At 45.0% G+C, this 25,663-nt stretch overlaps 1 protein-coding gene and 1 long non-coding RNA gene across 7 annotated transcripts in view; one reads left to right on the top strand and one right to left on the bottom strand.

The window, feature by feature from the left end:
* The window catches only part of ITSN2 (intersectin 2), an 81,195-nt gene that overhangs the window by 48,513 nt on the left and 7,019 nt on the right, over positions 1-25,663 (top strand). For 5 of the 6 annotated variants that reach the window (XM_081855444.1, XM_081855447.1, XM_081855443.1 and 2 more), the window contains 7 exons: positions 33-154; positions 1,542-1,638; positions 3,226-3,417; positions 20,643-20,764; positions 21,686-21,792; positions 24,291-24,474; positions 25,287-25,385. In XM_081855444.1, the coding sequence (XP_081711570.1) occupies positions 33-154; positions 1,542-1,638; positions 3,226-3,417; positions 20,643-20,764; positions 21,686-21,792; positions 24,291-24,474; positions 25,287-25,385 (923 nt within the window). Of the gene's footprint in view, positions 1-32; positions 155-1,541; positions 1,639-3,225; positions 3,418-10,245; positions 14,317-20,642; positions 20,765-21,685; positions 21,793-24,290; positions 24,475-25,286; positions 25,386-25,663 lie in introns of those variants that run through there. The other variant, XM_081855448.1, reaches the window with a different exon arrangement.
* LOC309338490 lies at positions 3,417-10,239 on the bottom strand. Its single transcript, XR_014154931.1, has 2 exons — positions 8,992-10,239; positions 3,417-3,929 (listed from the first exon to the last, which is right to left on the bottom strand). It is a non-coding gene; the product is annotated as an uncharacterized lncRNA (long non-coding RNA).

The following is a 25,663-nucleotide window of genomic DNA, read 5'->3' as shown; positions in this document are numbered from 1 at the left end:
TTAATTTTTCATTGATGCTTGTCTTCTTTCAGAAATTGCTCAGGTTACGACAGCCTATACGGCGTCTGGAACAGAACAGCTGAGTCTTGCCCCAGGGCAGCTGATCCTTATTTTGAAGAAAAATTCTAGCGGATGGTGGCAGGGAGAATTGCAGGTAAAAGGAAGGGGAATTCTTACACATTTGCCAAGCTAACTAGGATTTCAGATTGGGTGGGGGGTGGAGTATTGAGATTCCTGCATTGCTGGGGGTTGAACTAGACGGTCCTTAGGGTCCCTTCCCACTCTACAATTCCATGACTCTAAAATTGAAACTAAAATTGAAGCAGGGCAAAGGCTAATAGAGTTCTGTCAAGAGAACAAGCTGGTCATCACAAACACGCTTTTCCAACAACACAAGAGATCTAAGCAGCTGGATGAGTTAATAATGAGGAGGATTAAGAGCTGTTCGACAGTGGAATTTGCTGCCAAGGAGTGTGGTGGAGTCTCCTTCTTTGGAGGTCTTTAAGCAGAGGCTTGACAACCATATGTCAGGAGTGCTCTGATGGTGTTTCCTGCTTGGCAGGGGGTTGGACTTGATGGCCCTTGTGGTCTCTTCCAACTCTATGATTCTATGATTCTATTCTATGATTCTAGGATGTGTAATAGTGTATGTCTACTGTGTAATTAATTATCCACAATGACTCATATATATGCCACATTATAAATAAGTCAATATTTTCTGTGGTAACATTTGCATATCCCTAACCTTGCATATTTTTTAACTCTCATAAGTTTGGCTTGCAAAGAGCTTGATGTGTTCTTATTAAAATCTAGGCAGCTTTTAATGTCATTCAGGCTAGAAAACCCAGAGTATCATGTAGCTTACCTGCAGTTAATTTCAGCTGATTTACTCACAGTACTCGCAACTGATGCCACTTTCCTCTGAGCTTTAAGAAGCCAGGAAACTTCTTTATAGGACTACTTTAACTTATTTATTGCATATGTATTGCATCTCTCCTTGAAGGAGGTCAAGGTGGTCTACTCTAGGGAAGGGGAACTGGATCCAGCCACTTTGACGGGTGGGCAAGGCCATTGTGAGAACCCGTGACAACTTCAAATGGGCTCACTGTCAGCGCTGGTCGGCACTGATTGAAGCTTGGATTTAGATTCAAAGCACACCTGCAAGTAGGCATCTTCCACCTGCACACCAGGAAATCTGGTCTGCATTTTTAAAAAATTCCTATTGCAGGCACAATTTGAGTCCAAACTGTGCAGGCAAAGAGACAACTTTTGCTTGCCACGGAGTAATTCTGAGTGCACTTTTATGTTCACAGTTGTTCCTTTACAGCTGTGTCTTTACCTGCCCTGTAACTGACATCTTTCCTGATACCCAGTGTGAGGCAGGCAAGTGTTGTTTGGGGAAAACAGCCTCATGGGCCAATTTAGGACCTGGCCAGACCCAATTAGGCCTCCAGGTTGGAGGTTCCCCATCGCTGGCCTCCTGGGTTCTTCCTTACGTGGTTTGCCTGTTAGCTGACAAAAGCTTAACATTCTTCTTGCAGGCAAGAGGGAAAAAAAGGCAGAAAGGGTGGTTTCCTGCTACCCATGTGAAGCTGTTGGGTCCAAGCAGTGAAAGGAATACACCAGCTACTTACCCAGGTGGGTGGCTAAAGCTTACTTTCCCTTTTGTTTAGATGTAGGGGTGAACCACACAATACGCTACATGTGTTGGCCCCAGTAGCTGTTTTTGTAAAAGGCAAGCGGCTTCATGGTGCAGCAGTTCTGAGTGGGGAAGTAGCAGGGGAGGACTAAATTGTTTCTTTCTCCGTTGTTTCTGTGGAGTCATTTCCTCCAGCTGGGTTTTGCCATGTACCCCAGTGCAGGGGATAGCTGAGGTGATTGAAGCTGCTTCCATGGGGAGAAATTCTGAGCACACTGTGCCAAGTGACAGTGAGCTCCTAAACCCAGGCTTCCGTTTTTGGTGCTCATTCAGCCCTGGTCCAGCACTTCAGCAGCCTTTCCTGAGTCATTTGGAATGGAGAGAGTTTGGCGTCATCCGCACCCTGTTGGCACTTTACCCCAAAACTCCAAATGACAGCTCCCAGTGACTTGATATAGATGTTTATTGAGGGACAGGATGGCATCCCTCAGAACCCTACAGCTTAAAAGCCATGGGGCGAAGGATCTATCCCCTAAACTATGTTCTAGAAGGATGTGGCCCTGCAGGTAGGAGTGAAACTACTGCAAATTTAGTCTCCCAACTCCCATCCTGCCAAGCCATCCCAGAAAGATACTGTGGTCAACAGTATTGAAAACCACTGAAAAGAAACAGCTGGGAAGTACTCTGCAACCAAATGTGGAGACTTGAGTCTTTTTGGGTCCCCTGCAGTTCCTTTCTCATTGCTTGTTTCTGATGTATTCTTGCCTAATCACTTCTGGGACACTTGAAAGGAGTACAGTTTTTACTAGCTTCTGAAAGAGGAGAAGGGAGATTTCTAGACCAATATAACATGGGTACACAGAGAAGAAATCGGCTGCAGTCCCTGAGGTTGTTCTTCTTTCATTTCTAAAATGTAGCTGGGACGCAGAATTATTTTTCTTCAGTGATGGAGTGCTTAGCTCTCCTGGGCCTAAAAAATAGGTATGAAATGACAAGTGGGCAACCTTCCTCTGTTACCAAATCATCCCCCTGTTACCTCCCTTCACCCATTGATATGAAGCCAGCTGGTTATGGCACAGGGGTGGGTGCCCTGGTGCTCTAGCAGGAGAAATAAAAGTACTGTATTTTTCTTTGTATAACACACCCCTTTGTATAAGAAATTTTGGGGGACTCTGGGGAGGATTGCCCAGTGTTGTTGAGCTTTTATTAGGGGGAATTGCCAAAGATCACTCACCCATTGAACCTATGCTCACACTTGCATGCGTCCCAAACGGAACCAATCGGCTGCCCAATTGCCACGGTAACAGCCAATAAACACCAGTCCTTGCCGCAGCCACCAATAGCCGATTACAATCTCCAGCTTGAGGCAGCAACAAATCCGACGTCCCACATATGCACTCTCCGTGTATAAGACGTCCAATTTTTAACATTCTTTTTTTTGGGGGGGGGGGAATCTAGTCTTATACACAGAAAAGTACGGTACTTTCGCTCTGCTTTGGAAAGGGCCTGGAATTCTGAAATAATGTTTGGTATCTCTGCTGATTCAGGATAACACAGCTGGTCTTGTGGGTTTCCATTTCTTCTAGTGTGTCAAGTGATAGCAATGTATGACTACAGGGCAAACAATGAAGACGAGCTCAGTTTCTCCAAGGGGCAGCTTATCAACGTACTGAATAAAGAAGATGCAGATTGGTGGCAAGGAGAGATCAACGGCTCTTCAGGCCTCTTTCCCTCAAATTATGTTAAAATGACCACAGACTGTGACCCAAGTCAGCAATGTAAGTGAAATTTGTTTAATGCATCAATTCATTTGTTTTCTCAGCTCACATGCTTGTAGTTCAGGATCATTATTATCATCGTTATTACCAGAGAGTTCTAGTTCACCAGGAACATCCTTCAGTCACTTCATTCAGATCCACAGGTAGATGCACATGTTTGCCTTTTTCTTGTGTGTTCAGCTGCCACGGCTGGACTTGTTCCTTTCTGGGCAATTTTTGAGCTCTTTCACTCGCTCCATTCTAGCGTTGGTGTAGGACTAGATCCTCTCAGACGGTGAAGCGTCACCTCGTCCTCTTTCCTTCCAAGCAATGCTGTGCTCTTCATTTGCACAAAGGATCCTACTCAGACTTTTCAGGTTGTAGCTTGATGTAGATTACTGCCTCCTTCCTTTTTCTTCGATTTGAAATTGGTTATAAAACTTCACAGGTTGCCCTTTTACCAGTTACCAGTCGGGCGTTGGAAAGCAAGCTGCTTTGGAATAGTTGGAATATTAACCCCAGAGGATACTCAGCTGCAATCTTGAGACAGTAAATATGAAAGTAAGGAAGGTTCAGTTATACTTTGGGTTCTCAGTCTTTCAAATGCTCCTCATTATCTTCTGGCAGTTATGACTGCTGTTTCTGCCACTTCACTGTATTCATCCTGATTAGACGGCATTGGCTTATTTAATGAGCATTCATTCTTATTTGTTTACAGGAGAGTTAGATGACATTGCATCAAAGCAACAGTTGTCCCACACTTTCCAGTGCATTTCCATGTAGTAGTAGTAGTAGTAGTAGTAGTAGTAGTAGTACAGTGGTACCTTGGTTCTCAAACTTAACCCGTTCCAGAAGTCTGTTCCAAAACCAAAGCATTCTAAAACCAAGGCACACTTTCCCATAGAAAGTAATGCAACATGGATTAATCTGTTCCAGACAATTAAAAACAACCCCTAAAACAGCAGTTCAACATGAATTTTACTAATGAGACCATTGATCCATAAAATGAAAGCAATAAACCAGGCTGCAATCTACTACCCAGTATCAAAAACTGGCAGTGATCTACCCATTGCCATTGGAGGGGGGAGTTTAATTGGGGGGGGGAGAACACAAATTAGAGGGACAAGGACCACGCTTGGGGTGCGTGTGGGAAAGGAGGTGTTTAACTGGATGCGGGAGAGGGGAGTTTAAGTAGGGGGGAGGAAAGGGAGGCAAAAGTTCTCTCCCCCAGCCCAAGCCAGCCCTCTCCCCTCCTAAAGCATCTGCCCACGCTCCCCATTCGCCTGGGTGAGTCCCAGGGATTCTGTCTCCACTTGGGGCATGACGAAGCGGCAGCCACGGGCCAGTCGGGGCGGTGCTGCCTGCACGTCCCTGGCATGGCGGCAGCAGCACGCGGCAGCAGCACCGGAGCGTCAAGAGGAGGCGGCAGCTGCTCCCGGCTGCGCTCCTAGCCACTGGATGCTAAGCCGGGTGTGCTGGAGCCTGCGCGCAGTTCGAGCACCCTGATCCCCGCCTGGACCTTGGTTGAGGTCGGGCTTGGAACAGGGGGGCGGAGGGAAGGTGAGGGGCTGGGAAGGTCAACCTGCCCAGCATACTTCCCCCAGCACATGCCCCCCCCCAACACCACCTTTCTGCTCACTGGGGAGAGTCGCCAACTTCCAAGTCTCCCACTCCGGAGTCACTTACATTCCAAGGTGCCGCCCAACTCCACTTTGTATGGAGGAAAGAGGTCTTCCCAGCAGACAAAAGGGAAGGGAAGGAAATGGCGGCAGCCACTGCTGGGGCCAAGCTGCTCGCTCAGAATGGAAGTGTGCACTCAAATCATTTCCGGGTTTGAAGTGTTCAGGTTCCAAGTGGTTCGAGAACTAAGCTGTTCAAAAACTGAGGTACCACTATACTAATAATATTTATAAATCTGGCTCGGTTTCCCTAGCCTCTATGTCACTTTCCTTATGCAGAAATCTGGCCCTTTGGGGAAGTGAGTTTGTCGTGGAGGAGCTCCCAATCAACTATAATTGCACAACTTAATTTTTCAGTGTGTGACTTAATCCCACCTCAAGATAGCAACACTCTGGAGGTGCCCTGTGCTGAGTGTGCATTTTGAGAGAAGTGAAAAAAACCCAAACGAGCATATGGTGAATGAAGGGCAAAGTGTCGCTATACCCGCACAACTAAGGTCTATAAATGTTTCTCCTGCACTAGAGGAATGTACAGTGGTGCCCCGCAAGACGAATGCCTCGCTAAACGAAAAACCCACAAGACGAAAGCCCATAGGGAAATCTCCGGGGACAGCCGGGAAGCGCAGCACGCCTTCTCCTCTGTTCCCGGACCTGTCCTGAAGGCTTGCGGTGGGAGGAGGGTTTTTCCTCCCCACCGCCAACATTCAGAACAGCATTCTGAATGTTGGCGGTGGGGAGGAAAGCCCTCCTCCCACCGCAAGCCTTCAGGACAGGTCCGGGAACAGAGGAGAAGGCGCGCAGCGCTTCTCCTCTGTTCCCGGACCTGTATTGAAGACTTGCGGTGGGAGGAAGGCTGTTTTGAAGGCTGGCGGTGGGAAGAAAAGCCCTTCTCCCCCGCCAGCCTTTAGAAGAGTTCCCCACAGGGCTCTCCAAGCTGCGGATAGCAGCCTGCTGCCCCTATCCGCAGTTTGGAGAGCCCTGCGGGGAAGTCCTGCAGGGCTCCCCAAGCTGCGAATGTCTGCCCCGTGCGAGGGGCGCTCTGCTTAAGAGCGCCCCTCGCGCGGGGCAGCAGGCTGCTATCCACAGCTTGGAGAGCCCTGCCGGGAAGTCCTGCAGGGCTCCCCAAGCTGCGAATGTCTGCCCCGCAGCCTAGGCAGCCCTGCAGGAACTCTTCTGAAGGCTGGCGGCGGGAGAAGGGCTTTTCTTCCCACCGCCAGCCTTCAGAAGGCTGTTCTGAAGGCTAGCGGTGGGGAGAAAAGTCCTTCTCCCCCTCCCCCTCCCCCGCCAGCCTTCAGAAGAGGTCCGGGGACAGACTGTCCCCGGACCTGGTCTGAAGGCGGTCTCCCTAGGAACGCATTAATTGATTTTCAATGCATTCCTATGGGAAACCGTGCTTCGCAAGACGAAAAACTCGCAAGAAGAAAAAACTTGCGGAACGAATTAATTTCGTCTTGCGAGGCACCACTGTATCCTGAAGTGGTCTTTCCCTCCAACATTCTCCAGTAGGCAGATTAGAATTGCCAATATCATTTAAGAGAGTTTTTATTTGACTTTCTATCTAGCCTTGGGAGACCTGTGGAACTTGTTTCCTGAATCTGTTTCTTAGCTTCCTGAGTCCAGAGCCCTGGGCTGTGGTCTTTGCTCAGTATGCCCTCTACTTCCTTCTCGGGTCCCATAATCTTCTAACTAACAATGGTATTTCAACAACTTTCTGCATTGAGACATAGGAAACCATTTTCTTGAGGTCACCTCCACGTAGAAAAGAGAAAAAAAGATGTATTAGAACTGTATGCATTGATCAGCCCCCCACTGCCTTGTGGGATATCTTTGGGAGAAGAAAAGACTTGAGAAGGAAACCCTACACAAAATTGGAGTGGAATCTCTAAAGCAAGACCTACCAGATCTTACCATCAGAGGCCAAAATTTTTTTGTCTGAAATTATCTCTGCCTAGAAATTTTGCAGAAAAGGGAGGATCTTAAAGATTATGCTTCCAAGCTGCATGAAGGAGGCCTTTGATAGTGCTGGGGCTACCCGTTCAAATGAATAGTCATCCCTGAGAACAAGGCATTCACAGCCGCCATACCATCTGACGCAGGGCAACTACTGAAGCAGCTAGAGTTTAAAGATAGAATGAGTGACGACAGTTCAGATGATTTGGAGGAGGAGGATGAAACAGACCGTAGCCATGATGATATGCATATCTGGCAACGCGCAACAAGGAAAAATAAAAAGGCAAAGAGTGAATTTTGCAGATTGGGGAATGTCTTCCAGGGCAGGCTAACCCAGAGGAGCAAGTCCAGATGGTCATTGGTACAGAACAATGTGCACCTGATGACACCTGTGCCATTACATGTGGGTACCATGCTTGTTTCTCTGGTAGTGCCATGAGGAAGGCAGTCTGGGTAACTGACAGTGTTTCCTTTGCCCCACCACTGGGGGGAGAAGCCCTGTCCTGGAGCAGCTCTGACTTGTCTCTCTCCTAGCAAACTCAGGAGTTTGTGGGTGGAATCCAACATGGCGCTGAATGAACATTCTGTCAGTGCAAGGATTTCTGCTTGTGCCATGGAAAGTTCTCCCCCCTGCCCATGTGCCCCCTAAATCAGTTCTCTGGAGCAGATATGAGGGGGGCACTGGGCATACACAGTGAAGGAAGCGGGAGAAGTTCTTACCCTTGGTTGAATACTGGCCATGTGCTTCTCAACCTTTGGTTGCTTTCATTTTGCCAGGCAGGTTATATTTCACATGGTGAATCCTATTCAGTGTTTTTGTCTTCTGTTTCAATTTTTGTAATGCTTGTTTTTTATATTATTGTTCGATTGTAGATTGTGGGATTTTAACTCCTGTGAATACTAAGTGATGTAAACACATTAGAAGGGCAGGATATCTATCTGAATCCTTGAAGGTTCATTTTGGCCCTTTAATACCCAATCACTGCTGTGCAGGTGAGGGCTATTTTATCAGGACTACTGTTCTGCACAATATAGGAACTGGAGAAGTATTAGTAGTAGTAGTAGCAGTAGAAGTAGCATATCAGTAATAGCATATCATACAAGCATTATATCACAACCAGATACACAACCAGACTGTATTTCCAGGCACTATGATCATCTGCCAGGGATTCACATATTTTTGCCAACCTTCATGCCATGTTTGCAGACATTTTTGTAACACAGAGTTGGTCTGTCAGCGGGTCTGGTGTCTGAAGCCATCTCCCCTCCAAGGTCCTTGGGGATCTTGCCATCTTCCGTTCTGTGGACATGACCAAGCCAGTATAGATGTCATTGAGACAGAAGTGTGAACATGTTGGGAATGTGGGCTTTGGGAGAGCACATTTTTGCTTGAGGCCTGTCCTGCCATGTGATGACCAAATTCTTCCTGAGGCAATGCATGTGGAAGGTATTGAGGCGTTGCTCCTAGCAGTTGTAAGTTGTCCATGACTCTTTATTACCGTTCTTTATAAGGAAGGCATCCAAGGATGAGCTGTTTTGCTCGACAGTCATGTACATAGAATCATAGAATCATAGAGTTGGAAGAGACCACAAGGGCCATCGAGTCCAAACCCCTGCCAAGCAGGAAACACCATCAGAGCACTCCTGACATATGGTTGTCAAGCCTCTGCTTAAAGACCTCCAAAGAAGGAGACTCCACCACACTCCTTGGCAGCAAATTCCACTGTCAAACAGCTCTTACTATCAGGAAGTTCTTCCTAATGTTTAGGTGGAATCTTCTTTCTTGTAGTTTGGAACCATTGCTCCGTGTCCGCTTCTCTGGAGCAGCAGAAAACAACCTTTCTCCCTTCTCTATGTGACATCCTTTTATATATTTGAACATGGCTATCATATCACCCCTTCATGTTCTCACGGAAGGGTGCAATCTTTTTGGGAAGCTTTTGGGAAGCTTAGGCAGACATCCTACCTTGGGGAGCCGTGTCAAGAGTCCTTTTTGGCTGATGATGTCAGGTCTATGAAGGCAATGTGCAAGGGGCACCCCGTTCTCATCATTTCTCCTGCAGCTGGCACAGTGAGAGAATCATGACAGCCGTTGACCTCAGCTCTAAAGCTGCATTGTGACCCAGGATAGACTCTGTCAGGGAGTGACTGTAATCTCTTGAGAAATACATTAGGGAAGGCTTTCCTCATGGCGTTCAGCAGGGAGATCCCATGTTAGTTGTTACAGTCTTGACGATCACTTTTGTTAACAATGCTGGAGTTGTGTATCTCTTAGGGCATGGATTCCCAACATTGCAAGTGGTTTTGTGGAGGTGCGTCATGAGGGAAGAATTTGAGCCAGCTTTCAGCTCTTCTGCTGGGATTCTGGACTGGCTGAACAAAGAGAAGTGGTGGGAGGCACCAGCCGGGGAAGCCTCCTATGAGGAAGGCTCAGAGCCCGGGGTGTGGTGGTGGGACAAATCAGAGGATGGAGGAGGGCAGAAGGGTTGGAAGTCGAAGAAGCAACAGGCTTAAGTGAGAAAGGAGAGCCAGATGCAGAAAGCAGTGCAGACTCAGCACATGAAGCAGATAAGGAGGAGCCAGCGGCTGCAGATGCATCCATAGTGTTTGCCTTTCCTACTGTAGTTGGCTCCCCTCCCCGCTTGTCTCCAAGGTCAGGGAGAGCTTTGCACGTAGCAGAAGAACGAGCCTAGGTGGCCCCTCCCCAGCATAATTTAAGGCTTCTTGGGAGACATCTGGCAGGGAGGAGACTTGGGGGGAAGTAGGAGATAGTCAGCTCCCACCGTGGATGAAGAGCCGGATGAAAATCTGTGATTGTCTCACTTTGTACCATGAATCAGTGCAGGTGCCTCAAGACTCTCTAGAAATTAGAGAGTATTGTTCTGTTGGAGGAACACCATAAACATTTTTCAACTATCAAAAGCCCATTGAGCTTTTAGAAAATCTTAGAAATTTCCCTGCTTCCCTTATTCTCCAGTTAAGCAGTTGGCAGCCTTGTATAGCTGAGCCATTTAGTATTTGACAGATAGTAAAAATCAGCCGTGCATTATTTACCCATATAGTTTTCATTGAAAACATCACAAAGCGATGAGGCATGGTAATTCCTTGTTAATAAGAAATGGTCTTTCTCTGCCATCTGATTGGCCCCTTGCAGGTTTCACTCAGAAAATCGAGTTGTGGTCATTTATCTCTAATTTTCTTTTCTTTTTTATTTTTTAAGGATCCCATGTTGTCTTCCAGTGTGAAAGCACCTCAGAGACCCACTATCCAACTTTGACTATAGCATGGAGGCAGGTGGACAGCCTGCTCAGATCTCTCTGAAACAATTGATTTGCTTCGCTTCAATATTAAATCCACTCAAGACTTCAAATTTTGTTCTGTATTGTATAGTTACAGTTTCTGCAAACTGACTAGATAGTGGGTCTTTGTGTGGCTTTCTGCACTGTCCTATCTTGTGTTCTCTATTCCCTTTATTTAGGAACCATTAGTGCACTTGTCAAGGTATCTCTTGATGTGGTGCAGCATTAGGCACACAAAGACCTACTACTGATTGTACTTAGTTGTGCTCTTGGGATGTTGCACCTTGTATTTCCTTGGTTGATTTGTGGTTTGCTGATCTCTCACCATGCACTTCATGTATGATTCTGGACACAGTGACTGGGCTATTGAACCGAAAAGGAACAGAGGTGGAATAAAACTTGCTGTGCTTCTTATGCACTTTACACTTCCACTGTATCTGCTGGCTTTCAGATCTTAAAACTCTTTTGTCTGACTCAAACACCAACTTGTCTGTCACATGCTTCTTTATAGGGATTTTGAGAAAAGTTTCTCTCTCTCTCTCTCTCAGCCCATTTTATTACGTGTTAAAGTAGAGAGCAAACCCGAGCCACACCTATTTTGGTGGGCATTGTTTTTTATGTGGTCTGATTTTGGGTGAAAAGAGATGTGGGGAAAGGTCTCTCTTCTGTTGCTCCCCCTGCTCCTGACAACACCATTAACAGCCTGATGGGCTTAGAGCTCCTAGGCTTGGCTCATCCCTTGCCAGGTGCATCAGTGCTGATCCTTTGGGTGATGCTGGGTGGGGGGAGCAGCAGGGGAGGGAGGGCCCAGTCAGCTACTGGGTGGGGGGCAATATTCTAGACCCCATTGTGTTCCCAGGGATGTCAGAAGGAGCACGACAGGACCCCCAGGGCCTTTGTCGGCTGCTCCTCTTCCCTTGCCAACCCAACTTCACGTTACTTAGTAGAGAGTCCCATGCAGCATGGCGGGCTGCGGAGAGACCCCCGGACACCCCTGCACCAACACTATTTGCCCAGGTTTTCCATCTGAAAGCTGGTTCAGGGCAGCGAGTGGCTTGAAGCATGGAGATTATTAGGAGCCTGGAGCAGTTGGGAGAATAAGCGGAGCACCTCTCTGTGCCACGGCTCCCCTCCAACATGCCCACTTGCAACGGTTCTTCCTGGAGAAAAACAAAATGCCTCTGTGATTCAGTGACACATACTTACATGTGATGTGTAGTGGAACCCTGAGAAATAGCAAGCTATTTCCTTTTAACATTCTATAACTACCCTTAATGCCAAAGTTAACTATCTGTAACAATAAAACATGGTATTATTGTTGTCCCATACTGAATATTTTATAGATCTGCAATTGGCCTCTGGCAATTTCCTAGTCAATGACACTGTCAAAATGAGATTCCTATTGAGAGCTTACATCATCATCATCATTATTATTATTATTATTATTATTATTATTATTATTCCTGCATCAGTTTAATATCAGTTGAAGTTCACTGTTTCTGCCTCTCCCTTTGAAGGGGAGGATAGGATGACAAGATAGATCTAGAACAGAGGCAGTCTGACAGAATGGCCCTATTCTCCAAATTTACTACATATCCGCAAGTGATTGGATCCCCAGTTTTAGGAGAATTTCCATTTAGATTGGTCATTTTAAGGCATCATTAAGCTAACATGTGGCAGAGTAGTATTTTGGTTGTAATTCTTTAGTGGTTTAAATATGTTATTTTCTGTCATGCATACCACTTCAGTAATTTAACTTCTTTAAGATTATGTCTTGGGGAAAGCTACTATTTTTTTAAAGGATGACAATTTTGTAAGGCAATTAATTGAGGTAAGACAATTTCTTAGAATTTGAGAGTGCAAGCAACAATTGTGATGTGTGCAATCTGAAATGTTTACAGTTTGGATATGCAAAACTTAGGTGGTACTATCAAAAAGTGTTAATTTCATTAACTCAGAAGTATTTTGTTCATCATTCTAACAGTGTAATCCTGTTACTTGGAAAAGAGTTCCCTTTAAGTTTGTTTAGGGTTCTCACCTAAATAAAATGAATGATATGTACTCTTAATAGACTTTTATCAAAGAAAGAAAGAAAGAAAGAAAGAAAGGGGGAAAAAGATTCCTGTATATACTTTTATCAAGTAACAGATTGTAAGGAGGGTTTTATGTGCAATACAGGAAAGTTATGTGCCTCAATAAATTATGAATGGGTTTTCTCTTACTTGTGTTTTCCTGTGATCGTATCTCAAAGAATCAACTTATCAATATTGATCGCTGCAAGTGGCTCAGTGTTCAGCTGGTTCCCCATCCCGTCTTTCTGCTTGATAGTGGACATTTAGCAAATGTTTTGATGCTACATCAATAAAAATGCTAATTGTGCAGTATTGCGTCCTCTTCTCACAAATTGTGATTGCGGCTTAGCAACTTTCAGCCAAAAGATCCCTGATGGGCTCTTCTGGAAATGTTTCTAGTCCAGCTCTCCAGTCCCACATGGCGACTTGACAGGGGCTGGAGCTCTCTGTTTATACCATCTCAATCACAAAGTTCATCAAGCCCTTGGCAGACCTCAAACACGGCTGTTGCCATTTTTGCTAACCTGAACCTAGCCACATACAAGGGTTCAGACAAAATCTGAGTTTCCAGTAACTTGTGAAAGGGTTTTGGTTTTTGGTTTTTATTTGTTGGCTAATCATTCAGAAACTGATGATCAAACCAATTTAGTTGTTGGATGAATTATCTTTGAAAAGTCCTGAATTGCAGGGCGAGATTAAAGAACCTCTTCATGCCAACTGTTAGAAGAAAAGCGAAAATCTTAAAACTTTTAAATCCATATACTGTATTGAGTAGAGTTTTTAAACTCCTGCACCCCAGAGAACAGTAGCTTAACAATTGCCTATTTACAAATGCATCTCAGTTCCAAAAGTTTCTAGGTATTGGATGCCTCTGCTCTTCAAACCAAAAGCCAAACATTCTGGCAGGCAGACTAAGCTTTTAGGTGTGCATCCATTGGACTCTCTGAACTGTAGGTCTTTCGCTTTAAAGACAAATGACTTTGTTCTTGCAGATGTCTTATGGGTACCTGTTACTGTTATGTCTACCTGCTTGTGCAACAGAATAAGCTTTCCCTCCTCGCCTTGCCTCCTTGCACTCCCAAAATCTCCCTCTGAGGCAGGTTTTGGTAGCATGCTTTTTAGGTGCGGTGGGGTGAGAACGAGAGGAGAATTAGCCAAAGAATAGGATGCCCATAAAGATCTCACAAATGGGGGGGGGGGATTAGGAATTGAGGGTTCTTGACTAAACCTAGAAATTACAATCCAGCCTAATTAAGAGTTCTGGATAACTCAAAAGATTGTTAATGATTTTGTGGATATTTTGGATGGGCATCTAAGCAGCTAGAAAACTACCATTATTATTTTTAATAGTTCAACATAAAATGAATGAACCACACCATCAAATTGTGATTTGTTCTTAACAGTATATACCAGGACATGAGGCTTTGTGCTCCTTCTATGCAATCCAACCATAAACTGATGTCAATTAGCCTGTTACAAGAATGCTGACAGACGTATGATTTGTAGTGGTATTTTGGGCTGCCACAACATGCTGCTGCTTTACAGTGCAATCTTGCGCATGTGTCCTCTTGGATGAGCTCCGTCAAGATCAGTTGGGTTTGCTTCCAGTTAAAGGTGCATTTTGACTGCAATTCTTTACACACCTGAGAGCAAGATCCTCTAAACTCGACGAGTCTTAAGTCTAAGGACACATAAATAGGGTTGTGTTCCTTTTATTAGCTATCTTAAATGCTTACATATTATAGTGTTGTATGCTGCCTTAATAACTTTTTTCTTCTTGGGTTCTATAGTATTTGAAATAATGTTTAGTGTCTCGCCATGCAAACACAGCATATGCTGTGTATGAGATAATGGTTATTTGTTTTTTTGAAAACTGGAAATAACTATGCAAAAATACTTTATTAAAGAGACACACAAAGTTATATGCTTGTGTATGATTTCTTTTCCATTACGGTTAGCCTAATTAAATTTATCTCTGGGCATGGAGAGCTATTGTGCTAGAGTGGCTCAGTGGTCCAACTAGGAGGGTCAGACCGAGTTGTGTCTCTAGAGAGGGTGAGCCGTCTCTGCCAGGAGAGTCCAGGGGGTTTCTTCCAGCTCCCATCTGGCCCAGCCAGCATGACCTGTTGTCGGGACAGCAGTATGCTCAAATGTGCACTCAGCGACTGATGGCTCAATTCTAACCATGCAATCCCTCTTGAATTTAGTGGTGCCTACTCCCAGGGGAGTGGAGCTAGGATTGCACCCAAAGATACCAACTCTTTCAACAAAACAACTCTGAAGGCCCTATTTCTTCATGCACCAGTGGGTTTAATTTAATTAGTTGATTGTTTTGCGTCAATATGTTAGACCTTTCTAAGATTTAGAAAACTTGGGTTATGGAAGAGATACCTTAAAGGGTCATGGAAAGCCTGATGATTCCCCTACAATTTGGTTCCACTATCCTTTGAAACAGAAATGGAAAATGTTTCTAGTAGCAATTATACTGGGAAAAGTTGAAAGGTATTCAACTTGTTTTAGAGAGGGTTTGCATTCCCCCCCAGCTCAGGTTTGCAGTGTGGAGGTTCTTACGGAGCCAATATGGTCATTAGAGGCCAAGTGACCACCGGCTATCACCTTGGGCTGTGGCCAAACCTGGATGGGGACAGCTTGCCCTCCATTGCCCAGGCTGAGGCAACCTCACATGTTTATTGCAATGGGCCTCTGAATATGGGCCTCTGAAAATGGTTCCAAAAAGTTTGGCTGGATTAGGGCAGCAAGAGGGCTTTGTGGGATTCCCTGGTTTGCAGTCCAGCCCAAGCCCAAGCCTGGCTGTGAAGTCTCAAATGGCTTGAGACCAGATCGCCTTCTCCCCCAAGATCCCCACCTTAAGATCTTCTTTGAGCCACTGCCAAGTGCGGCTGCCAGGAAGGGGGCCTTCTCTGTGAGGGCATCTGTGGTGATAAATAGTTTGAACTACCGTTTAGTGTACTGTGTAATCTTGTTGTTTTGTGATATTGTTATTTTCATTGTAATCTATAGTTTTATGTTTGTGTGCCACCCAGACGACATTGGGCAACCTTATGCCAATGGTAAATAAATGTTCTGTGTAACAGGGCTGGGCAATATCTGGTTTTCAATGTCACGATATATCACCAGCTAAACATCATGATATTTGGATATATCACAATGTCTGAAATAAGGCTGGAACTATGTAGAGGTGACTGTGGTAATAATGCCACGGAAAACTGCCACTACTTATGGGTCTTAATCTAAAACAGATAAATTTTTACTTACCTTTAACATATTGTTAAAATGGTTATGTTATAGTGCTACTGTACTGATAATGTTTAAATTAGCACATTTTCTCTAAAATTAAAGGTATAGAAGTAATTCTGTAGCCTAGATATCAAAGGTAAGGAGGGAGATTGTTTCCTAAAAAAAACAATTACACTACTAAACAAGAAAAAAGCCAGTTCACAATCACTGTCACACGTTTAGATACAGTTGTACCTCAGGTTACATACACTTCAGTTTACAGGTGCTTCAGGTTACAGACTCCTCTAACCCAGAAATAGTGCTTCACGTTAAGAACTTTGCTTCAGGATGAGAACAGAAATCGTGGTCTGGCGGCGCGGTGGCAGCGGGAGGCCCCATTAGCTAAAGTGGTGCTTCAGGTTAAGAACAGTTTCAGGTTAAGAACGGACCTCCGGAACGAATTAAGTACTTAAGCCAAGGTACCACTGTATTCAAATATATATCACTATTGAGTCTTAGTTGGACGTGTGCATCCCACAACACCAGTTATTAGATTGTTTGTTAATTTTCTTTTCTAAACCAGGCCAAAACAGAAAGAATGGAATGGTATGGAAGAATGTTAACAGAACAAAAAATTGCTAAACACAATTTATATTTTTAGTGCCAGGGGAATTTGCATTTCTTATATAAGCCAAGCCAAAACAGAAAGAATGGATTGAATTTTACAAAATTAAAAAATACTAAACAAAAAAATATATTTTTGCAAGGAAAATTTGATGCATTTAATTATATGAAGATTTACTCAACGATAGTGTTCTTCATCTGTAACATTACAGATTTCCAGAGAATATATTAATGTTAATAGATTAGTTATTAATAATAACAAGTGTGTGAGAAAGCAAATGAGCAAGGGGAGAATTGAGAGGAGTTCTAGGGAAGGGAGGAGGGTCTGGAGGAGAAAAGGAGGAACCTAATGAGGGAGACACACAGACAATTGCACAAAGGCACACAAACACAAAAGAGGGAAGTAGGCAAAGCAGCATTTTTTTTTCCTTTTAATTTGAAGCAACTACAGAGCATAGAATCATAGAGTCGGAAGAGACCACAAGGGCCATCGAGTCCAACCCCCTGCCAAGCAGGAAACACCATCAGAGCACTCCTGACATATGGTTGTCAAGCCTCTGCTTAAAGACCTCCAAAGAAGGAGACTCCACCACACTCCTTGGCAGCAAATTCCACTGTCAAACAGCTCTTACTGTCAGGAAGTTCTTCCTAATGTTTAGGTGGAATCTTCTTTCTTGTAGTTTGGAACCATTGCTCCGTGTCCGCTTCTCTGGAGCAGCAGAAAACAACCTTTCTCCCTCCTCTATGTGACATCCTTTTATATATTTGAACATGGCTATCATATCACCCCTTAACCTCCTCTTCTCCAGGCTAAACATGCCCAGCTCCCTTAGCCGTTCTTCATAAGTCATCGTTTCCAGGCCTTTGACCATTTTGGTTGCCCTCCTCTGGACCCGTTCCAGTTTGTCAGTGTCCTTCTTGAACTGTGGTGCCCAGAACTGGACAAGGTACTCCAGGTGAGGTCTGACCAGGGCAGAATACAGTGGCACTATTACTTCCCTTGATCTAGATGCAATATTCCTATTGATGCAGCCCAGAATTGCATTGGCTTTTTTAGCTGCCGCGTCACACTGTTGGCTCATGTCAAGTTTGTGGTCAACCAAGACTCCTAGATCCTTTTCACATGTACTGCTCTCAAGCCAGGTGTCACCCATCTTGTATTTGTGCCTCTCATTTTTTTTTTGCCCAAGTGCAATACTTTACATTTCTCCCTATTAAAATTCATCTTGTTCGTTTTGGCCCAGTTCTCTAATCTGTCAAGCATGTTTCTCTGTAGTTTCCTAGGCACAGGGGAGGCAACGGAGGAGGCGGGGAGCTACTTTAAAAAGTTTTTTTGTAATATTATTTTTTATTAGTTTTCAAATTTTAACAAATCCATCCAAATTATTTAAATTTAATATATTTTTCAAAAAATAATTAGGTTTCCGGCTCCTGTTGCAAGCATATGTCCAATACATTCCTGATGTTACCGCTTCATTCTTCTTTAATCACCTTCTCAACCTTCTAGTAGTTTTAATCCATTTTCATAGCCAGCGGATTTTGTTACCTTGTTTTTTCCAAAACATGCGTAGTCCTTCAGCATTCTGATCTTGAACCTGGTGTGTAAAGATGATTCATTGCTATCACCCTTTGTCCATTCACATTCCTCTGCTCTGGTCTTACTGGGCTCTAAATAACTCCCCAACAGATGGCTGCTCTTTAGCCCCCAGTTAGAGAACAAAGTCACATAAACTGCTAGATATAATTAGCAATCCTTCATTTTATCAAATTAGTCTCTTGTCCACTCCAGTCCAAAGATAATTTCAATATTGTCTATTTCAACCTCGGTTGGAAAGAGAAGGTACCATATATACCCAAGTATAAGCCGACTCAAATATAAGCCGAGGCACCTAATTTCACCACAGAAAACTGGGAAAATTTATTGACTCAAGCATAAGCCGGTTCAGCACACCACATACCTCCTGGTGGGCCGGAGTGCGTGTGTGCGGCGCACACGGCAGAGGGGGCTTCTCTCTCCCCACAGCCCCTCCCGTCCCCCTGCCTACCTAGGGTGCTGCCGAGAGGAGGAGGCTGGTGGCGGCAGCGGCGGAGGAAGAACAAGGCTGCTCGTTCCTCCTCCGCCACCACCAACAGCGGCAAAGGCGGTGGAGGAGGAAGGAGCAGCCCGAAAGGACCCTCACTTAAGTATAAGCCGAGGGGGGCTTTTTCAGCAAAAAAAATGTGCTGGAAGAGTCGGCTTATACTCAAGTATATACGGTATATAAAATCATTGTGAAACTCTTTGTAGAGCATAAATCAGTGTTTCCCCTTTCTTCCCTCAGTATCAGACAGAACAACATAGTGACTGCACACGATTCTTTCCTTTTTGCAGGGGAGGTCAAGAAAGAAAAAGACCATTTAGGAATCATCATAACAGACATTGCCTTGCCTTCCACTCCCGTTCTGGCGGCTGCAAGGATTTTCATGCTTGTAAAAAGTCATTCAACCACCAGTCCAGTCCTTTTGGCAGCTGATTAATTGCAGACCATTATCATATGCCGTTTCAGGAGCGCCCCTTAATTAAAGCCCATGTTCTAACTTCTTGAGGAACTGAGCATAGCTCATACCGGAGGCGGAGGTTCGTCCATGGCAGGGACACCCTTCCCAGGTCGCACCCCTTCTGCCTTTCAAGCTGGCAGGTACAGGCTTAAGCGGCACCGCCAGGAATTTTACCTCATTTTTACCTCCATTTTACTGGCTTCCCCCTGCCCAGACAGCTACACTGCCCCAGAGGGCAGCAGAGCTTGACTGCCATGGCCATGATGTCAGGCCAGAAACCTACTTTAAAGTTAATAGGAACTGCCGCCTGCCAGCAGAGAGAGGCTGGGTTAATTTTTTTATTAAAAAAACCAATGTATTCTGCTCCTTCACAAAAACGTGTGCGCACAAACACAGGGGTGGGGAGGGAGAGAGGGAGACACAGGCAGACAATTGCTCACCCACAATCAACAAGCCCAGCAGGGGAAAGGGGGAATTAGCTCTTATGTTAGAGCAGCGTCTTTTTCCTTTTCGCCTCTCGGCCTTTTGGCTAAGATCATGTGTAGGATCTGTTCTTATCATTTTAATATGTGATATGTTGAGGACTATATATTAAATGGAATTTTGGAGCTAGGGAAGTTTTTTAATGACTGATGTTTTAATGTATTTTTAATCTCCTGTTGGCTGGGGAAACCCAGACAGATGGGTGGGGTGTAAGTATTATTATTATTATTATTATTATTATTATTATTATTATTATTACCCCAGTTGATATTTTTATGTGAGAACAGGAGGAGAAAGGGGGCTCCGGTACCAGAAGCCATGCTTCTCCCAAAGCCCCCTCCCAGCCTAGTGCCTGCCTTTCAGCAAAAGCCTGGAGACAGAGCCCTCGGGAAGAGTTAGGCTGCGCACGCACACACAACACCGTGGTACCTCGGTTTAAGAACAGTCCAGTTTACAAACTATTTGGTATAAGAACTCCGCAAAACCAAAAGTAGTGTCCCAGTTTGCGAACTTTACCTCAGTCTACGAACGGAATCCGAACGGTGGAAGGGCACCGGTAGCGGGAGGCCTCATTAGGGAAAGCGCGCCTCCGTTTAAGAACAGATTCGGTTTAAGAACGGACTTCCGGAACGGATTAAGTTTGTAATCTGAGGTGCCACTGTATCTCCAAGGACAATTTGTGTCTGAGGAGGCAGGCAAGGGAGACAGAGAACTAAGCCAGAGAATTACCCTGCAGCGCACACACAATTTCTCAAAGAGCGATTTTTGCACAGAAGAGCAGCTGAGGCAGAGTTCACAATTGCAACAGCTGCACAGGACAGGAAGAAGCATCGGCTTCCCAATTTTTGCAGCAAAATACTTTTTGACTATCACACACAAGCACACACACGATTCACAATAGATTGCCAGGTTATTTTTTTAAAAATGGTTATCACAATTTGCTCTTAATATAAGACAATATGTTGATATATTGATATAGGCCCAGCCCTACTGTGTAGGAAGGAGAGGGGCAAGTCATCCTCTTCTGCCATGTCTCACTGAACAGATTCTAACTTTCGCATCACCACATGAAGGCTCCTGGAAGCACTTCTCCAGGCCTTTGCTGTGGCAAGAGCAGTGCTGCATTCCATGCTTCTTCTGCCCAGGACGGAGATGCTTTTCCTGCTCTCCTGTCCCGGGGCTGGTGAGAGGCCCACAGGCTGCTCATGGAGGAACTCTGCCACAAGCCACGGACTGAGCAGTGTTGGGGTTCCTACCCAGCTATTTCAAAGATTTATTCCCCTGAGACCGTTCCCTGTCTATTTTTTGCTTGGTATTAAGTTGGCACTTGGGCTCAAAGTGACTCAGACGGTTTCCTCCCCCAGGGTGTGCAGATCTCCAGAGTCTTGACACTATGCAGCCCATGGAAAGGAAGAGGCAGGGCTACATACATGAGCTGATCCAGACCGAAGAAAAATACATGGAAGACCTTCAGCTTGTCTTAGAGGTGAGATTTGCCTGAACACAAAAGGTAGTGATAAAAGTATTGCCTTGAATCCCTTATTAAAGGTAAAGGTAAAGGACCCCTGACAGTTAAGTCCAGTTGCAGACGACTCTGGGGTTGCAGCGCTCATCTCGTTTTACAGGCTGAGGGAGCTGGTGTTGGTCCGCAGTCAGTTTTTCCGGGTCATGTGGCCAGCATGACTAAGCCACTTCTGGTGAACCAGAGCAGTGCACGGAAACGCCGTTTACCTTCCTGCCGGAGTGGTACCTGTTCATCTATTTGCACTTTTTGGCGTGCTTTCGAACTTCTAGGTTGGTAGGAGCAGGGACCGAGCAATGGGAGCTCACCCCGTCGCAGGGATTCAAACCACCGACCTTCTGATTGGCAAGCCCAAGAGGCTCAGTGGTTTAGACCTTGAATCCCTTATTAGAAGACCATTAAGACCTTTTTTCTCAAATGAAAGCTGTGCAAAAGCTTTACACAAGTTCACAGACTGCACCTTCCTACAACAGGCCTTCAGCTGCAGTTTTTGTTTCTATTTCCCCTCATGCTCAAAGAATGTCAGGCAGTCCCTGAGACAGGATCTCAATTCAGGGATCCATCACAAGAAAAGTACCATTGGGACTCATTGCCACTGCTTAATATATGTTGGCAACATGAGATATCTTGTGGTCTCTAAGGAGATCACCCATAGCAGACTTGATCTGTGGAAACCTTTTGATCCTGCTCTTATTTTCTGATCGCCTCAATTAGCCTAAGTGTTTTGGAAGAAATATCTGGCAGCAAAGAAGCAATAATGTTAAGAACAAAGGAAAACTGAAGTTTTGTGACTAATGTGAGTTATCAAACAGTTCTTAATTTGAGAGGGGAACATTATGCTGTATTTAAAATTCATTTTCCCTCCTTGTATCTTTCTGAATGTAGGTTTTCCAGAAACAAATGACTGAAGCAGGCTGTCTTTCAGAAGCAGAAATGGGATTAATTTTTGTTAATTGGAAGGAGCTCATCATGTCTAATACAAAGTTACTGAAGTAAGTGCTACTACTCCTTTATTAATTTTTGTGGTTTTAGCTGTTTCAGTCCAAATAAACAAGAAATAACCATCAAGGCTACAGTCTACACCCACTTACACGGGAATAAGCATTACTGAACTCAATAGGACTTACGTCTGTATAGCACTGTGGTCTTGATATTTTTTTCTTAGAACCATTCAGAAGAACTAGGGAGATTGACAAATATGTTGCCTGCACTGTCCACTATGGGGTCTCAGAAGCATTTTCCAGCCCTGCGACTTGAGAAATCAAAGGTGCTGGGGATTGAACCTGGGACCCTGGCATGTAAAACATGTCTTCTACAATTGAGCCTGTTACCGGAAAAATCCAAGGGCTCCCTTGGACAAAACAAAGACACCAACCAGGATAACTTGGAGCAAAACAGCAGCCTGTAGGCTTGGCCTTTATTGAACTGTTGCAACAGGGTGTTCCCCTCACTTGCAGGAGAGAGGAAAGACACAGAAAAATGGTGTGCAAGACCTTATAAAAACTTTTGAAATTCCCATCCTCTAGGTCAAGCCCACCCCCAGAAACATCATGCATACATTACAGAAAGGAGGGGTTGAGGGAGGAGTTGTGGTGGTAACCTGAGTGTCCTGTCACCTGGCTGGTTCCCTTCTCCTCCCCATGAGTCATTTTCTGAAGACAAAAGGTAGTCGCAGTTTCCTGCCCCCAGAGGGAAGATCTGATCATTGTCCTTTGTTTCAGTCCATGCTGAATCTACTCCCATATGCAAGTTCTTTGTGATCTTGATTGTCTTCTGTCTAGGACCATCAGGGTTGGCATAGCAACTGGGCAGGGCTCCTGTGGATGTGCTGGGCTGGCCTGTATCAAACCTTCCCCATTTTGTAGTCCTTCCTTCATGGAGTAAAATAAAAGTGGAACAGTGCAAATCCGATGTATGGTTGATTTTCTATGAATTTATAACAGAAGTGTAGTGTATGTAGTGTGTGAGTGTGAGTGTGTGTGAAGTTTGTACAAACTGAATGATGGGGGGGGGGGGTTCCTGCTACAAGCCGAAAGAAAAGTGCTCTCTGGAGACATCAAAAGTATTTCGGACCTCTCAGAAGCATCTTAGCTGTAATTTTTAATGTTTTCTCTGAAAAAAATGAAAGTGTCTCTGCTCCTCAGTTTTATCCAAGTGTTTCTGTTTGGGAAACTTTTTGTTCAATTTGTAGTCTTAATGTGATGTGATTTCAAATTCACTAAATGCAACCTTGATTGAGAAGAGTAAAAAGCATCCCTGAAGAAATGAAGGACCAGAAGCAAATAAATTAAGCACATGTGCATTGCATTGAATCCCCGTGATGGGGTGAGCTCCCATTGCTCGGTCCCTGCTCCTGCCAACCTAGCAGTTCGAAAGCACGTCAAAGTGCAAGTAGATAAATAGGTACTGCTCCGGTGGGAAGGTAAACGGCATTTCCGTGCGCTGCTCTGGTTCACCAGAAGTGGCTTAGTCATGCTGGCCTGTTGTGGTTCTGGACTGTCAGGAGTTAACACTCCAGGAGCATTCTTATTAACTGGGTGAGCTGCCCACAGGATCCCTGGTTGTTTTCCTTTGATCTGTGCTCTGTGGGGGCTGAGCTCTCTCTGGAGAGCAGTCTGTCTGAGAGCGTTAGCAAGGTCGTTTTGGTTTTTGTTAAGAGGCAGAAAGCTACGAACATGCAGCTAGATTCTGTAGGTTTTTCTTTTCTGTTTTGAATGCTTCTAAATAAAGAGTTTTAGATTAGAAGCACTGGTGTCGAGCTGAGTTATTGAGGACACCACGTCGACACAGACAAGCCATTTTATGCTGCGTGTGAACTCTGCTATTATCCGGCAACTGAAGAGAGTGGCAGCGCGTGGAGTGGAAGCGTGTGGGCGCCATTGGAAGTTTGTCGGAGTGGCAATAAATCAAATTTATTGCAGGGCCATTGCAGCAGACTCAGTGGGTCAAAAGATATACGACCCAACAAACTTTAACATGGCCACATGACCCGGAAGCTGTACGCCAGCTCCCTCGGCCAGTAAAGCGAGATGAGTGCTGCAACCCTAGAGTCATCCACGACTGGACCTAATGGTCAGGGGTCCCTATACCTTTACCTTTACCTTGCAGAGAAAGCAGAAATCTGGGCTTTTGAAAAGGCCTTTTTAAAATGCTTGTTTACACTGTGACAGTGGATTGTCTTGCTAGGTGTATAAGTCTATAAATGCCACAACCAAATAGGAATTGGGTTAGCAGTTCCTGTGTTCTTGGATATGTCCAGCCTTCCTTTGATGGTTCATTGTCAGACAGTAATTTAGGTTGTGGCCATGTGATCTCCAGGTTCTGAATGAGCTCCTGGGTGAGATAGCAAGATCCACTTGCTTCATATTCTCAACAGAGTTGACCCTGCCACATGGGATCTCTGTGTGACAGTAACTGGTGAGCCCCTCCTTAGCTTGTTCCTGTTGAAAGCTCCGGATTCAAACTGCTTCCCTGTCGTTTTTTCTTCCAGAGCATTGCGTGTGCGTAAGAAGATGGGGGGTGAAAAAATGCCTGTGCAGATGATTGGTGACATTCTGGCTGCTGAACTGTCTCAAATGCAAGCCTATATCCGGTTTTGCAGCTGCCAGCTTAACGGGGCTGCCCTGCTGCAGCAGAAAACAGATGAAGAACCAGAGTTCAAAGAATTTATGAAAGTACAGTATACTACGCAGTAGCTTCCTAATTCAATTGTGTCTCTTTTCTCTCCATGAGGGTGTGGCAGATGTAACACAAGCTCTCCAGTCGCCACATCTACCAAATCAGGGGTTAACATTGGGAACGGGCTCTTCCTCCCCACAAACATTTCCTTTGTACAGTATATCACACCAGTATCTGCCCAGGCGTTTAGGTAAAAGTGCCCCTTGGCTGCATGCTCACTTGACTCTCAGCCAATTTCTCTGCCATGCTGTCAAACCTCAACTCTCCTTGTTCTTTGAATAGGTCTGACTGTGGCTGCAAGGAGTCTCCACAAATGGAAAGGCTCCTTGGGAGGAGTGGGGATCTTGCAGAATCTCCCACTGGAGTACAAAGGAGAGCAGATCTCCCCTTCCCCCACAGCCTCCTGTCCCTAATGCTGTACCAGAGAGGTCACCAACCCTGCAGAGCAGATTTTTGAGGGAAGAAGGGGGATCAGGAGAAAATGCTGCCCCCTCCATGGGTGGAAAGACCTCTTTACTAGAACCTCACTCATGTAAGGGTTTTGCTTCCCTTGGGAATTGCTGCCGTGAATGGAGCCTTGTTCTGGCTCTGCAGCAGAGGTTTTCCTTTTTCTAACGGAGCAGCCTGAGATAGGTCACACTCTCCCCCTTAATATTCTCCATCCAGACAACAGACACCCAAGGGGCTGCTCTTTTGTAAAAGATAACAAACTGAAGCTTGTACAACTGTTTGCACATTTTAAAGCCCTCTGTCAATGTTGATCAGTAGCAATAATGCAGTCTCTCAAAAATACTGGTTTACCTTGTAGAAATTGGCTTCGGATCCTCGCTGTAAAGGAATGCCACTCTCCAGCTTCCTGCTGAAACCTATGCAAAGAATCACTCGCTACCCTCTTCTCATAAAGAGTGTGAGTATCAGCATAATTGTTCTTTGAAGGACTAAGGGAGGGGTCCTTTGGGAGGAAGGGTGGGATAGAAATTAAATGAACTAACTTGATTGACAGTATTGTGTGAGAACAAGCAGAGGACTGCACGTGTATTTATTAAAAAAAATCAGGAAACTTCTCATATTTGTGTGGATAACACCTCAGTTGGATCCCCATAAGGGACAGCTGCATATTCCTGCCTTTCAGGGGATTGGACTGGTTGATCCTCAGGTTGATCCTGAGGGTCCCTTCAAACTCTA

Source organism: Podarcis erhardii (assembly GCF_964252035.2).
Source record: "Podarcis erhardii genome assembly, chromosome: 3".
Taxonomy (NCBI): domain Eukaryota; kingdom Metazoa; phylum Chordata; class Lepidosauria; order Squamata; family Lacertidae; genus Podarcis; species Podarcis erhardii.
Note: the sequence above shows the minus strand (reverse complement) of the source record. Positions and strands in the feature narration are given on the sequence as shown.